The sequence below is a fragment of the Myotis daubentonii genome, chromosome 2 (genome assembly GCF_963259705.1).
Source record: "Myotis daubentonii chromosome 2, mMyoDau2.1, whole genome shotgun sequence".
Lineage (NCBI taxonomy): Eukaryota > Metazoa > Chordata > Mammalia > Chiroptera > Vespertilionidae > Myotis > Myotis daubentonii.
The window spans coordinates 124,705,162-124,719,678 of NC_081841.1; the positions used below are offsets into that span (position 1 = coordinate 124,705,162).

At 45.8% G+C, this 14,517-nt stretch overlaps 1 protein-coding gene across 1 annotated transcript; it reads right to left on the minus strand.

The window, feature by feature from the left end:
• Positions 1 to 11,147: 11,147 nt before the first annotated feature.
• On the minus strand, positions 11,148 to 14,070 carry LOC132226666 (tubulin epsilon and delta complex protein 2-like). Its single transcript, XM_059681193.1, has 7 exons — positions 13,864 to 14,070; positions 13,380 to 13,761; positions 12,860 to 12,913; positions 12,114 to 12,207; positions 11,838 to 11,949; positions 11,641 to 11,742; positions 11,148 to 11,278 (listed from the first exon to the last, which is right to left on the minus strand). Exons 1-7 carry the CDS (start codon positions 14,057 to 14,059, stop codon positions 11,148 to 11,150), a joined length of 1,071 nt encoding a protein of 356 aa, XP_059537176.1. The 5' UTR covers positions 14,060 to 14,070.
• Between the last annotated feature and the right edge of the window lie 447 nt (positions 14,071 to 14,517).

Below are 14,517 nucleotides of genomic sequence, written 5' to 3' on the forward strand. Positions count from 1 at the left end.
CCGCTGCCCCCCGGACCGGGCCCAGTGCAGCAGCGGCGGCGGCAGCAGAGTGGGGCGCGTGCCCTAGCTCGGGGAGGCTGCCATGCTGCAGTACACTGGCCCCATGGGCCGGGCCTGCTCCGAGCGGATGCCGCTCCTCCAGAGCTGGGCCGCTCCACCGGCCGCACCCCATTTGCTGGGCCTGTGCCGCCCAGATGCACTGGAGTCCCAGTCTGCCCGCAGGCCAGCTGCGGGTGCTGTGCGGGAGGGCCATCCTGCCTTGTGGCGAGTTCGAGCGGCGGCAGCAGGAGCCGGACAAGGACTGCACCCTCCATCTTGCCTTGGGTTCTCCATCTTGGGACAGAGCCATGTGCGCCCTCCATCTTGCCTTGGGTCCTCCATTTTGGGACGGTGCCATGTGCTTCCTCACGGGAAGAAGCCGCTGCTAGCCACACCCAGGATTTCTCTGGATTAACCAATGATGATCAAGGGAAGTGCACGCCATCACTATGACCACATCCTGTACCGACTCGCGCCTGGCCAATCGGCGGGGCCCACAGTGCCCTCACTCCACCCCCCTTTAAAACCCCCTGTCCCATCAGGCCTCTCTCTCTCTCGGCCACTGGACTTTCCGCTGTGTCGGTGGGTCTGGTGAACGGGGAGCGCAGGCCGGCTTGCATAATAAAGGACTCTTTGCTTTTGCATCGGACTGACTGGCTCCCTGGGGGTCTTGGGAACTTTGAAATCTGGGCACAACAATAAACAGGATGCTGAGTCTTTTGCTTCCTGCCTACATTAGAGGATGTGTGAAATGAAGTACTAACATGAAGGTACTAGAGAAACTTTCAGGGGAAATGTAAGTGGAAACTCAGTGGCCAGAAAGGCACAGTGACCTGTTTATGTTATGGATTCTTTCTCACCTAATATGTAACTAGAGTACATTACATTATATATAAGTTTTAGATTTTATTTTATACTAGAGGCCTGGTGCATGAAATTTATGCACTGGGGGCAGGGGTGTGGTCCCTCAGCCTGTCCTGTGCCCTCTCGCAGTCTGGGAGCCCTCGGGGGATGTCTGATGAGGGGAGCGGGCTAAGCTGGTAGTCGGACTTCCTTAGTGCTGCTGTGGAGGCAGGAGAGGCTCCTGCCACTGCGGCTGCACTTGCCAGCCATTAGCCCTGCTCAGGGCTTCTGGCTGAGTGATAATCCCCCTGTGGGAGTGCACCAACCACTAGCGGGCAGCTCCTGCATTGAGCATCTGCCCTCTGGTGTTCAGTGCATGTCATCTCTGGTGGTCAGTGCATGTCATAGTGACTGGTCGTTCTGCAGTTTGGTTGATTTGAATATTAGACTTTTATTATATAGGATATTGGAATACAGGATGTGTGTTTTTTGGGGTTTTTTACAAATAAAATATAGAGAAATGATTCTATGTGGTGGATAAAGTTGAACATAAGTCATTTTATTGCTAAGAAGGTATCAAAATTGTGGAATTAATTCACTGGAATAGAAGGGGATAGAGAGGGATGGGAAAATTCTTCATCAATCATAGGTACTTGTTCTTTATCTCATGTTCCTTTAAAGAAAATGTGAATATGGCTTCCACTTTCTCCTTCTTAAGACGTTTAAGGCAAAATCTAGAAGGATAAATGAGAGTTAATAAATGTCTTTGGAAATGTCCTCAAAATGCCCTAAAAGTTTTTGAGGGCAGGCAAAATGACATAGTTAGAGGTAGCCATTATGAAAAGACATTTTGCATGGACACAGACTATATTCAGTGAAGGTCTGAGGAGGGGCATGGAGTGGGGTAGAGGGGGGAGACATTTTGAAAAACTTAAGTAGGAAAAATGTTAATGGGGATAATGCAGAAACTTCAGATTGAGTATATTATTGTGTTAAAGAAATCAGTCAGTTTCAGAATTCCTACTATGTGTCCAGCTTATTGTTAAATGTTTTACATGAAAAAGAAAATTGGACAAATCCTATTTCTTTCAAATGGGTGACAGATAATTATACAAATAATTATCACATTGTGAAATTGGCATTAGGCTGAGGTATTGCACAAATTCCCCTGACAGCCCTGATGGAAATGGGACAAAGAAGAGGTAGGCGAGGCATTTAAATTCATGCAAAGTTATTGATGGATTTATATCTCAACAAACCAATAGCAACATTGGTTTAGTTGGGGGAAGGGGGTGGGGGAGCTGAAGGGTGACAGCAGTTGCCAGACATGCATTACATTAGAAAGACAAAAAGAAACCAGGAAATTCTCTTCCAAGACATAGTGGGGGAAAATATCCATAACTTCCTTCTGGTACAATGTGCTTGCTAGGAATTTATTTTCCCCCCTCATAATTAAAATCACACACATACTCAAGCCCTTAGAGTTTTGTGAACATATTACATATTCAAGACATCAACTGAGCATGGAATTGTCAAGTGTGTGATTATAAGAAAAGTGTTAAATGGAAGGGGGTGTTTCAGACATGGGAAGGCTGGATAGAAGGTTGAAAAACACCATTTTCCTACTTGCAAAAACTCTGAACTTTTCTTTCAATTTGTTTATGTGATGTATCACGTTTATTGATTTGCGGATATTGTACCATCCTTGCATCCCTGGGATAAATCCTACTTGGTCATGGTGTATGATCTTTCTGATGTACTGCTGGATCTGATGTGCTAAGATTAGGTTGAGGATTTTGGGATCTATGTTCATGAGGGATATTGGCCTGTAATTCGCTTTCATTGTGTTGTCTTTACCTGGTTTTGGTATTAGGGTGATGCTGGCTTCATAGAATGGGCTTGGAAGTGTTCCTTCCTCTTGAATTTTTTGTAGTAGTCTGAGGAGGATAGGTTTTAGTTCTTCCTTGAATGTTTGGTAAAACTCCCCTGTGAAGCCATCTGGTCCTGGGCTTTTGTTTGATGGAAGCTTTTTGATGACTGCTTCAATTTCTTCCATAGTTATTGGCCTATTGAGATTTTTAGATTCTTCCTGATTAAGTTTTGGAATGTTGTATTTTTCTAGGAATTTGTCCATTTTCTCCAGGTTGTCTAGTTTGTTGGAGTAGAGCTGTCCATAGTATTTCTTAACAATCATTTGTATTTCTGTGGGGTCTGTTGTTATTTCGCCTCTATCGTTTCTGATTTTGTTTATTTGGGTCCTCTCTCTTTGCTTCTTGGTGAGTCTGGCTAGAGGTTTGTCAATCTTGTTTATCCTTTCAAAGAACCAGCTCTTGGTTTCATTGATTTTCTGTATTGTTTTTTTGGTCTCTATGTCATTTATTTCTGCTCTAATCTTTATTATCTCCTTCCTTCTGCTCACTCTGGGCTTTTCTTGTTGCTCTCTTTCTAATTCTTTGAGTTGTAGAGTTAGATGATTTACTACCATTTTTTCTTGTTTTTTGAGATAGGCCTGTAGAGCTATAAACTTCCCTCTCAGGACTGCTTTCATTGTGTCCCATAGGTTTTGGATTGTTGTGTTTTCATTGTCATTAGTTTCCAGGATGTTTTTGATTTCTTCTTTGATCTCATTGGTAACCCAATCAATATTTAATAACATGCTATTCAGCTTCCAAGTGTTTGAGTGTTTTGGGTTGTTTTTATTGTAGTTTCTTTCTAATATTATGCCATCGTGGTCTGAGAAGATGCTTGGTATGATTTCAATCTTCTTGAACTTGGGGAGACTTTTGTTTCTGACCCAATATGTGGTCTATTTTTGAATATGTCCCATGATCCCTTAAGAAGAATGTATATTCCGTGGCTTTGGGGTGAAGTGTTCTGAAGATGCCAATTAAGTCCATCTGATCTAGTGAGTCATTTAGGATTGCTGTTTCTTTGCTTATTGTTTGTCTAGAGGACTTATCCAGTGATGTCAGTGGTGTATTAAAGTCCCCTGCTATGATTGTATTGTTGTCGATCTCTCCCCTGATATCTTCCAGGAGTTTTCTTATGTATGTGGGTGCTCCTGCATTGGGTGCATATATGTTTATCAGGGTTATATCCTCTTGTTGTATTGATCCCTTTAGTATTATGAAGTGGCCTTCCTTATCTCTTGTTATGGCCTTCACTTTGAGGTCTATTTTGTCAGATATTAGTAATGCTACCCCAGCTTTCTTTTCCTTTCCATTTGCCTGAAAGATATTTTTCCATCCCTTCACTTTCAGTCTGTGTGAGTCCCTTCTAATGAGGTGGGTCTCTTGTAGACAGAAAATGGATGGGTCATTATTTTTATCCATTCAGCCACTCGATGTCTTTTGGTTGGAGCATTTAGTCCATTTACGTTTAAAGTTATTATTGAAAGGTACTTGTTTGTAGCCATTTCTTTTTTGTGTGTGTGTGGCTGTTTTCTTTCTGAGCTTTTTATTTCTTCTTTTTACACCAGTGTCCCTTTAGCATTTCTTGCATTGCTGGCTTGGTGGTGATAAACTCCCTTAGCCTTGTTTTGTCTGTGAAGCTTCTTATTTCCCCTTCAAGTTTGAATGATAGCCTTGCTGGATAGAGTATTCTTGGATTCAGTCCTTTGCTTTGCATCACTTTGTAAATTTCCATCCATTCTTTTCTGGCCTGATGTGTTTCTGTTGAGAAATCATTTGATAATCTAATGGGAGATCCCTTGTATGTAACTTTCCGTCTCTCTCTTGCAGCCTGTAAGATTCTCTGTTTGTCCTGAACATTTGCCATGATAATTATGATGTGTCTTGGTGTGGGTCTTTTCAGGTTCACCTTGTTTGGGACTCTCTGTGCTTGTGTGACTTTTTGCTTTCCCACATCAGGGAAGTTTTCTGATATTATTTCTTCGAGTAGGTTTTCTAATCCTTGTTCATCTTTCTGTTGTTCTGGCACCCCTATTATTCGTATGTTGTTTCGTTTCATGTTGTCCGTAAGCTCCCTTAGGTTCTCCTCCTGTCTTTTAGTATTTTTCTCCAATTGCAGTACAGTTTGGTTGTATTTTGCTTCCTTGTCTTCTAATTCACTAACTCGGTCCTCCGCTTTTCCTAGTCTACTGTTGATACTTTCAATGGTGTTTTTTATTGCAGCTATATAGCTCTTTATTTCTTCTTGGGTCTTACTTAAGTTGTTGATTTTTTCATCTGTTTCTTCTAGCTTCTTGCATATGTTATTGATATTTTCCTCCGTCTGGTTTATGCACTCTAGGACCCTTATTCTGAGTTCTTTTTCTGTCATGTTGCATGCCTCTGTATCACTTAGCTGATTTTCTGGCGAGTCCTCTTTTTCTTTCCTTTGGGGGTTTCTTTGTCTACCCATGTTTGATCTCACTGACATATCTAGACGTTGAGTCGTTCAGTGGCTGCTCCCTGGGTGGCAGTGACTCCTTGGGCTCTGGTTGCTCTTCGGGCATTTGCGGTAGCAGCTGCTCCTCAGTTGGCAGCAGCTCCTGTGGTGGGTGCTGTTCACAGCTGTGGTGGCTCTTCTGGCTGGTGGGGGGAGGTTTCACGTATAGCTGCTGTTCCTCAGACAGAGGGTGTGGTGCTCAGGAGGCTGCTGTTGCTTGGTCCTGCTGCGTTGATTTAAAGGCACAAAATACAACACAATAAGGCACCGCGTACCAGGCACTAAACACAAATATATTCACAATATTAATAACCCCCAAAAAAGGTGACAACCCGAATTAAGAGAATTAGGGGATAAGGAAGAAAGAAGAGAAAAAGATAAAAGAGAAAAAAGAAAAGAAAAGAAAAGTAGAGACCAAAAAAAGGAGTGCAAAAATGAAATTGGGAAAAAGAAGGGGGTAAATAAAAGAGAGAAAAGAAAAGAAAAGAAAAGAAAAGAGTGAAAAGAGAGAATGAAGTGGAAGAGGGGAAGAGACTATTTATATGAGGAGAAAACTCCTATAGAACCGCCACTAATCCCAACAAATTCCAGCAACAGCTTGGAAGATTGTACCTGAGGCGCAGCAGCAGCAGCACTTGTACTGGGTGAGCACCAACAATGGTATGCCCCTGAGGCACAGTGACCCCCGAGTGCCAGATGGCCCTCATGGGCCTGAATGTGACCCAACCAGGTCAGTGGGCTTGTTATTCTGCCCCTCCAACCCCCGACAGTGGCAGCTGGCACCCATCCCCCAGCAACAGCCAATGTGAGGCATGCCCAGATCCATGATGTTTATGCAGACCCAAGATGCAGCCACCTCAGAGCATCTCTCCAGGTGCCCTGCAGGACCTGCTGTGGACCCTGAAGTCTCCCAGCTCCCCCAGCAGTGGCATGTGCTCAATATCCTCAAGTCAAACCCTCAGCTGATGGCAGCTCTCATCAAATAGCACACGGCCAAGTAAGTGGCTAACCAGCCCAGCCTTCAGCTCTAGCCCAGCCTGCTGAATCTGAACGCCATGCAAGCCAGCGGGTCACGACCTGCTGTCCCTCCATAGCAGCAAGCAATGGGAGGCCTGAACCTCCAGGGCCAGGCCTTGAACATCATGAACCCGGGCGCAACCTCAGCATGGCGAGTATGAACCACAGTATAGAGATGCCATGGAGCAGCAGCAGCAGCAGCAACATTGCAAGAGGCATGTCCAACTGTCGGTTTTGGCCTGATACCACAGGGACCAGGCCTAAACCGGCAGTTGGACATCCCCCAAGGGGTCCCAGATTGGAGACGGTGCAGGCTGGGCTGAGGGACACCCCTCCAGTTCACTAATTTCATGCACCGGGCCTCTAGTATGTAATAAAATTAAAATCAGCTGCCTTATCTCATCAAGACATACCTATGGTTTGAAACCTTTAGAAACTGCCTCCATAAGCTGTAGAAAGGAACTAATTTGCACATAGTTACAAAATCAGTCAGAGAAATTCTCTAAGCATGCTCACAATTTGACTTTTTTTTTTTTCTGTCAGCACTGATGGCAAAAATTTCTTAAGGAAGAAATGCTTTCACCTGACAAATTTCCTTGCATAGATTTGTCACATTGTGTCATCTTAAATTGCCCTGGTGAGTGAAATAATGTGTTGTCACTGAGCAGAATTTTCTATTTCTTTGGGGTTGGATATTTTCCAGATGCTCATTGACTAGAGATACCTGGTATGTTTTTGTCTCATTATTAGAATACGAATGAATTCATCTTGGAGTCTCATCTTGTAAGGTACAGTCTCTCAGATAATTATTTTTATTTCTGAGATAGTAGAACAAAGCTAAAATTTTCAGAAACTTTATAGAGCTGAAATATGCTTTAGCCTTTTCATCACAAAGTGTCTGTGATTATAAATAAATCATTTGTTAACCTTAAAAGGGTAATCTTAAATCTGTATGGAAACATCCTCTGGCAACTCATTTGTGTTTGATATTCTCTCAGGATTTTTAAAGTTTCTGATCACAGGATGTGTTTATGAAGCTTCTTTATAAAATACAGCATAGAGCTGAATAATTAAGATTTTAATCTTATGCAACTAGATTGCTCTCCTTCACTTATAAAATTGAATAAATACATACACAGAAGGAAAATGTTATTAACCTTCTCTTTATTTATTAGGTACCCATAGCACACATCAAAATACCTATGTAGAGTTATAGGTTGACTTATTTTATTGCTATGCACTGTGAATTTCCATAATTTTATGGATAGTGGTTTTCATATTTCATAAAATTGAATTGTATTTCATAAAATTGATTATAGTACATACCAATATGTACTATATTATTTTATTTTATTTCAGCATCACACTGATCTTTCTTTAAAAAATTTTGTAACAACTTTTCTGAAATATAATTCACATATAATTTACCCATTAAAAATGTACAAGTCAATGGTTTTTAGTATATTCACAGTTGTGCAACCACTAACACTATACAATTTTAGGACATTTTCATTGCCCTGAAATGAAATCCTGTACTCATTAGCAGTCACTCCTCATTTGCCTCTAACTTAATCAAGCTCTAGGAAACTGGTACTGAAGGAAATAGGTTCTTTTTGTGTTGCTGGAAAGGAAATTCAGGAACACACATAAAAGGATTCTAAGTGACAGTGGCAATATATATTAGAGTGAAAGAGATAGTAGACCCTCAGAGAGGCAGAGAACGGGCAGAACGCTTGGACAAAGGCAAAAGGAGAGTCCTCTGCGGTTGCTCGCTTCTCCCTCGGTTGCAAGTCTCATGGGGACCTTCAGAATTTAGGAGTAAAGAAGACAAAACATATGTGCCCCATAGAAGGCATGCTCCAAAGGGATGCACAGGGCACAGATGCCCTTGAAGAAGCTGCTGCACTCAATGAGGCAGCTCAGCAGCAATCAGCTGGTAGAGTGCATTCACTGCCCCCCTAAACCTTGCCCAATGTCTCATCCACAGCCAGGTGGTTCAGCTTTGTCTCACTTTAGAAGTCCAGCTTCTGGGTCTGCAGGCCCACACTTGTGCCCATGGAGCCCAGGAGGGTCAGGGCCCAGAGCTGCAGTGCCATAACCAGTTCAGTCTCTGCTCCAGGCTGGCATTACAGTTTTTAGCTGTACAACCTTGGGCAAGTTACTCAAGTGCCTCATTTCCCCATCTGCACGTCTGCTGCCAAGGCTCAATGGTACCCTGTGCCACACCAGCACAGCCAAGGGTGAACCTGAGGAGGGGCGGTGAAGGATTGAAGAAAAGTCAGACAAGAGAATACAGCTGGGGCTCGGTGGATCTCCTGTGCCTGGATGAGGACACAAAAGACCCAGCCTGCAAGCCGATGCTTTATTTTATAGTCTGATTGAAACAAGGGTAGATTAACATGTACACAAATGTTCTTGTTTTGGCAACACTTGCTGCACCTCTTACAGCCCATTAGCTACTTAGGAAGGAATTAGGGAGAGCTAAAGGTCAGGCTTAATTATGCTAGGAGAGCTCTGCCCTCCAGGCTGGGACTTGTTTGTGGCCCTGCCATAGGTTTAGCCTGAGGCTTGACCCTAGAGCCGCTCCCTACAGTACCCAGACCATGATTGGCACTGCGCTTCTCTCCACACGGCTGCCACAGAGGTGGGACTTTGTTCGACATCTACGTATTTTCTTGGCTTTTGGGGAAAAGCAGGCTTTCTTTCCTGTATTTTCTCAGGCCTGTGCTGGTGCCCTCCCACTATCCAATCCACTTCCTGGATCTTTTGGGGTTTTGGCTCTTATCGTATCTGAGCCTTTCCCCAGATTTTCCAAGGCTAGTCCCTTCCCAGGCTTGGCTCCTACTGTGCATGCCTCATAGTTCTGCTTTGTCATTTGGCTTCTATTTCACATGCATGCCATGAAAAGAACTTCCCTTCCAATTTTCTCCCTCCTCATTTATCTGGTGGAACAGTGCCAGATACTCCCTGGGGTGACTGAAAAGCATCTTTCCTGCCTACTTGGATGCCTGGAGTGAATGTAAAACTGTCCTTTCCTAGTTAATCCAGCTTAATCAGATGTCTGGCTTCATCTAACTAACTGGCTACTTTAATACAATCACTAATCTACTTTCTGTGTCTTTATATTTGACTGTTCTAAACCTTTCATATAAATATAATATGTGGTTGGTTATAATTGGCTTCTTTCACTTAGCATAATGTTTTCAAGGTTAATCCATGTTGTAGCAGATATTATTAGTACTTCATTTCCTTTTATTTCCAATAATATTTTATTTTACTCATATGCCACATTCTGTTAGTTGATGGACATTTAATTTGCTTTCACATTTTGGGTATTTTAAATACAGCAAACCTTCGATTTTGTGGACTCCTATTTAATGGACTTTGGATTTAATGGACAAAGTTTCCGGCTATATGTCATATGTGAAAATTAACACTGTAATTTTAAAATGCTTTTAACCAAGAGTTGCTTATAATTAAACAGGTTATTTTTATTAATTCACTCTTATTTTTAACAAATTTTAGTGAATAGGCAATATGTTGGTAAAACACTAGTAATTTTGTCAACATAATTACATATCTACAACTATAATTTACATATTTAAATCCAGGAGTCATACTGGTAAACAGTGTTCAATGAATGATTAGCACGTGATCACACTGCATTGAGGCTGGTAATTGGTACTATTGTCCTGTGGTGTGACTTTCTGCAGCAGTTTTAACATCCACCAGCAGATGTTCTGAAGTGCTTTAAGCCATGCCTCATCAAGGTGACTGGTGAATGCATGCATTTACTAGACCTATTCAGTATAAATTTAAAATTACAGTAATACAAATAGAAAACTTTTCTGTGAAATTAAACTTTTCATACATACTTAATTTTAATTTTACAAATGTATCTACATAAGTAAAAAGAGTTTAACTAATTTGTCAACTTTTTTTTTAATAATTTCTACAGTAGTTTTAATGTCACACAAGCAGCTTTTTAAGTCTAAAGTGAGAGAAAATAGAGGTAACTAAGAAAAATCCCCATTGGCCTCTGTTCCCCCCCAGCCTGTGGAGGGCCCAGCTGAGCCCTGACCAGGATTAGCAGCTATGAGAAGGGACCTAGTTCCTCAGGAAGAGCCAGGGGTCCATTCCTTCCCCTTAGAAACCTGGTTTTCCAGGGGAGTACAGGCATCTCAAGCCAGGCCACTGCACCAGTGAATCCCCTCAATTCCTGTTCATTTAACTCTGACCAGAGAAGGGGTGCTCTCCCAGTAGACCCAGAACCAGCTTGCCCAGTCACAGGAAGGGTTCAGTCAGCAGGTTCATCTCGCAGGATGGTGAGGAAGTGCTGGCCTCCCTCACAGAGAAGGCTGTGCACAGCCCGGCATAGCGCCAGCTGGGGCGCTCCCAGTGACTCCTGCATGCTCACCAAGGGGAGAAGTTCTGCCATCAGGACCTGTGGGGAGATGTAGGGTCAAGGTTGCAGGGAGGCCTTATCCCAGACAGCAGCCCAGGGGCCCCACAGGAGGGCCCAGGGGATAGAGTATTTCCAGGACAGGCTTTGAGCACCATGATCCAGCCCCTCCCTCCTCCAAACGCTCCATTCTCTCTCCTGCTGCCCTGGTGCTGGCAAATGCACAGGTGCAAAGGCTCTCCTCAAGAACACAGATGGGCTGTTGAGCCCTTACAGGGCTTCAGATGTGGAATCCTCCCCATGACTCAGGCTCCCCTGGCACCCAGACACCTACTCCCTAATCCTCACTCTGGAAGTACCTTTTCCAGGTAGATTTGCTGGTCCAGCATGTCCACCCGAAGCCTGGGTGTTGGAGTAGAGAATCAGCTGGGGGCTCCAGGTGGGATCTGCTCCTTCTTCACAAGGTAATGAGGCCATGGGGGGGCCTCTCCTCAGGCCATGGCCCCAGCTGCTGTTCCACCACTTCTGTGAGGACGGGGGGATGTGGCCTCCTGGGGTGACAGCCAGGCATCTCTTTGCCACTCTCCTCTAAGGGGGAGCAAAGTTGCAAAGTCTCCATTTGCCTCTGAGACAAAGCCCTATTGTTCATAATCATCTCTTACAAGGCTAGGCCAGTCACCTACCAGTACCTCTGATTCTCACATGCTACTTTTTCAATGATTGGACAAATAAGTAAACTACTTAAAGTGGTAGGGCTCTGTGTGTTGGGAGAAGGAATGGGGGGTGGAGGAGCTGTTCTGACTGGTCCCATAGGACAACTGGGGAGAACTCAGAATGCAATGGAGTGACTTGGGGAAGGGCCTGTCTGCCTCTACTCTTGGGTTGTCCTGTGGCTAGAGAACCTTGACCTCCCCTACCAGACTTCAGCACAGATGGCAGTGGGGTCTCACCTGCCTGCAGTTCCCGCAGCCTGTGGAGGCACTGCCCCACAATGGCCTGTAGCCCCTCCAAGGTGAGCAGGCCACGGTACTCCTGCATCCAGTCCGTGGGGTCTACGAAAGTCATGGAGGGCAGGCTGGGTCCATGCTGGTCCTGCAGCACCCCCACCCCCAACCCCATACAAAAACTTGTATCAGGGCCCACTGACCTCTTGTGAGCTCTTCCTCCATTCTCAGTTTTAGCAGCGAGCAAGCCTTCTGCAGGCGCCCTACCTCTGCCTCCACCTCTGCAGCACTGAGCCTGGAGCTAGGCCAGCCTGACTGGACACAGGTCAGTGAAACTCCTGTGTTCAACGCCACCGCTCACCTCCCCTAAAGATGGGGCCTGGGAGTGGCTCTGGGCCTTCCTGGAGTTGCTCCTCAAATTCACCAAGTGTAGAACCAGACACTCTTCCCCTACCCCCCAGCAAATCCAGCAAGGATACAGTCACCTGCATTTTCTGGAGGAACTGGGTTTTAGAGGATGTAGTGGCATCCATGGAGTCGCTGGTCTGTGTAGAGCTGAGCTGGGCCCACAGGCTGGATGCACACATGGGCACCCCAGTGAGAGATCATTATTCTAGTTAGCTGGACTGGATCTCAGGAAGTAGGCAAGGGCCAGAGTAGGGGCCTCAGTCTAGGCCCTAGGGTGTCTGGCTCTGCTGAGAGCTAGGAGAGGCCTTGGGATGTCTCAGGGGAACTAAGAGGACACTGTCCAGAGAGCTGACCCATTCTGAGAAATACTAGGAGAGAATTTGAGGAAGAAGGGGAGAGGGGCTGGCAGTGACTGGTAACTAGGATGACTGGTAAGAACTGTGGGTGCTGGCTGTGTACCAGGCACAGTGCATAACCTGAAAGGAACCACCTCAGTTAACATCTCTAGAAAGCTAGTACTACTATCATCACCTGCACATGCAAGACAAATTGGGAATAAAAGACACCAAGTGTTTTGCTCAAAGTCTTGCAGCTTATAACCACGCAGCTGAGCTGGGGGTCTCAAAGCCTACTGAGTCTAAGGTGACTACGGCAGTCGGAGCTGGGCAGACTCTCTTAATATATAGTGTTCCCTCCTAGCAAAGAAAGCAAAGAGATCTGCTGGAAAAGTCTTACCAACAGGGCCCTGAGCTGGTGGGAAGCCTTGGCTTCCCTGCTCTCCCCTCCACCCCCACCCAGTTGCCAGACTCAGCTTTACCAGGAGTTCTGAGAAGCCGCCTTCCTGAAGGCCATGGGCAGCTGCAGCAGCGTCCTGTCAGGAAACCCAGTGTTCAAAGGAGCCTCACCTCATTCTGGGACTGCAGACCCCATTCCCTGCTCAGAGCCCAGATAGGGGTGAGGCTAACACCCCCACCCCCAAACAGGGCTTCCAGAGTGACCATGGGAGCCAACCCCGTCCAAGTCTGCCCTGTCAGAGAGAGGAGAGGGTACCACAAGCAGAGCCCATCTGAGCCCCTGAGCTGCATAGATTAAAGGGCACTGGACGGCCAGGGAGGAGAGTGGGACAGGCCCTAGCACATCAAACCCAGCCAATTCACAACCAGCTGTTCCACTCTGCCAGCTTCAGGGCATGGGCCTCATGGGTGATACTCCAGAACCCACATGCACTTCAATGCCCTGCCCTCCCTGTCACCCCAAATTCCAGACTCCAGCTGCTGGCTAGGGTCTGGTCAGGTAGAGTGCTAGCACTTCCTCCAGTAAGGTTCTGAGAAACCTACCCCTTCTCCTTGAGTGTGAAAGCTTCTGGGGCCTGAGGAGCAGCCGATGGAGCTATCTGTGGGTCCCCGAGGCCAGGTCCAGGCTTGGCAGCTAGGGGCCCTCTCCCTGCACAGGTCTGATCCCCCGCGGACAGAAGCCTAGGCTTTGGGAGGCCCTTGGCAGGCCTGGTGGCCTGGCAGGTGCCCTTGGGGAGTTTTGTTTGAGAAGCCCGGTGTGGGGCAGCGGCTGTGGTAGCCGAAGTGGCAATGGACCCAGACTTCAGGCTGGAGGCCTTGTCTCTTTCTCCAGCCTTAGATACGCCTTTTCGCACGTGTACAGCCTTCTGCAGTGCCTGGGTTAGAAGCTCCAGCTCCTTGAGGTCTTGGGGGCTGGGTGTGCATGCTGTGGAAGCCAATACAGCGGTCAGTCACCACTGTCCTTCTTACCGCTGCATGCAGAAGACAGGCCAGGGGCAGCACTTGGAGCTGGGTGGCTGAGGTTTACCTGGAGACGGGGCCTCTTCATTCGTTTCTGGACCTGGGGTTGGCTCCGGAGTCGGGGTCTCAGCTGGTTCCCAGGCCCGCAGCAGCCTCCGGGAGACCCGCAGGCTCTGCTCCAGCTGCCGTTGCCGCTCGGCACAGGTGTCCAGGGCGTCCCACAGCTCGGCCACCAGCCGGCATGAGCAACCGAGCGGTAGCATGGAGACAGTAGTCAGTCATTTGTCAACTTTTTAACATACACATTTGGAAAACCTATTTTATTGTATAACAGATTTTCAGCTTTAATGGACACCCCCTCTCCCAAATTAGTCTGTTATATTGAAATTTTACTGTAATGTTGTTATAACGTGTATGTACAAATCATTATGAACATGTTTTTTATTTCTTTTGGGTATATATCTAGGAGTGGAATTGTTGGATCATATGGAAACTCTACATTTAACTTTGAGAAAATGCCAAGTGGTTTTCCAAAGTGACTGTATCATTTACAACACCAGTGGCAGTGTATGAGAGTTCCAATTTCTCCACATGCTCACTAACTCTCGTTATTATCTGCCTTTTTTATTATACCTATCTTCATGGGTGTGGAACAGTATCTCAATGTGATTTATATTTGTTTTTTCCTGATGGCTAGTAGATGTTGAGCAGCCTCCCTCCC

Excerpts from the sequence above, each read along its gene's own strand:
- LOC132226666 (XM_059681193.1), bottom strand. The coding sequence starts at position 14,059 with ATGCTACCGCTCGGTTGCTCATGCCGGCTGGTGGCCGAGCTGTGGGAC. Across the intron at positions 13,762-13,863 it reads TGAAGAGGCCCCGTCTCCAG|CATGCACACCCAGCCCCCAA; the intron begins GTAAACCTCAGC and ends TGGCTTCCACAG. Across the intron at positions 11,279-11,640 it reads GCTGCGGGAACTGCAGGCAG|AGGAGAGTGGCAAAGAGATG; the intron begins GTGAGACCCCAC and ends GCTCCCCCTTAG.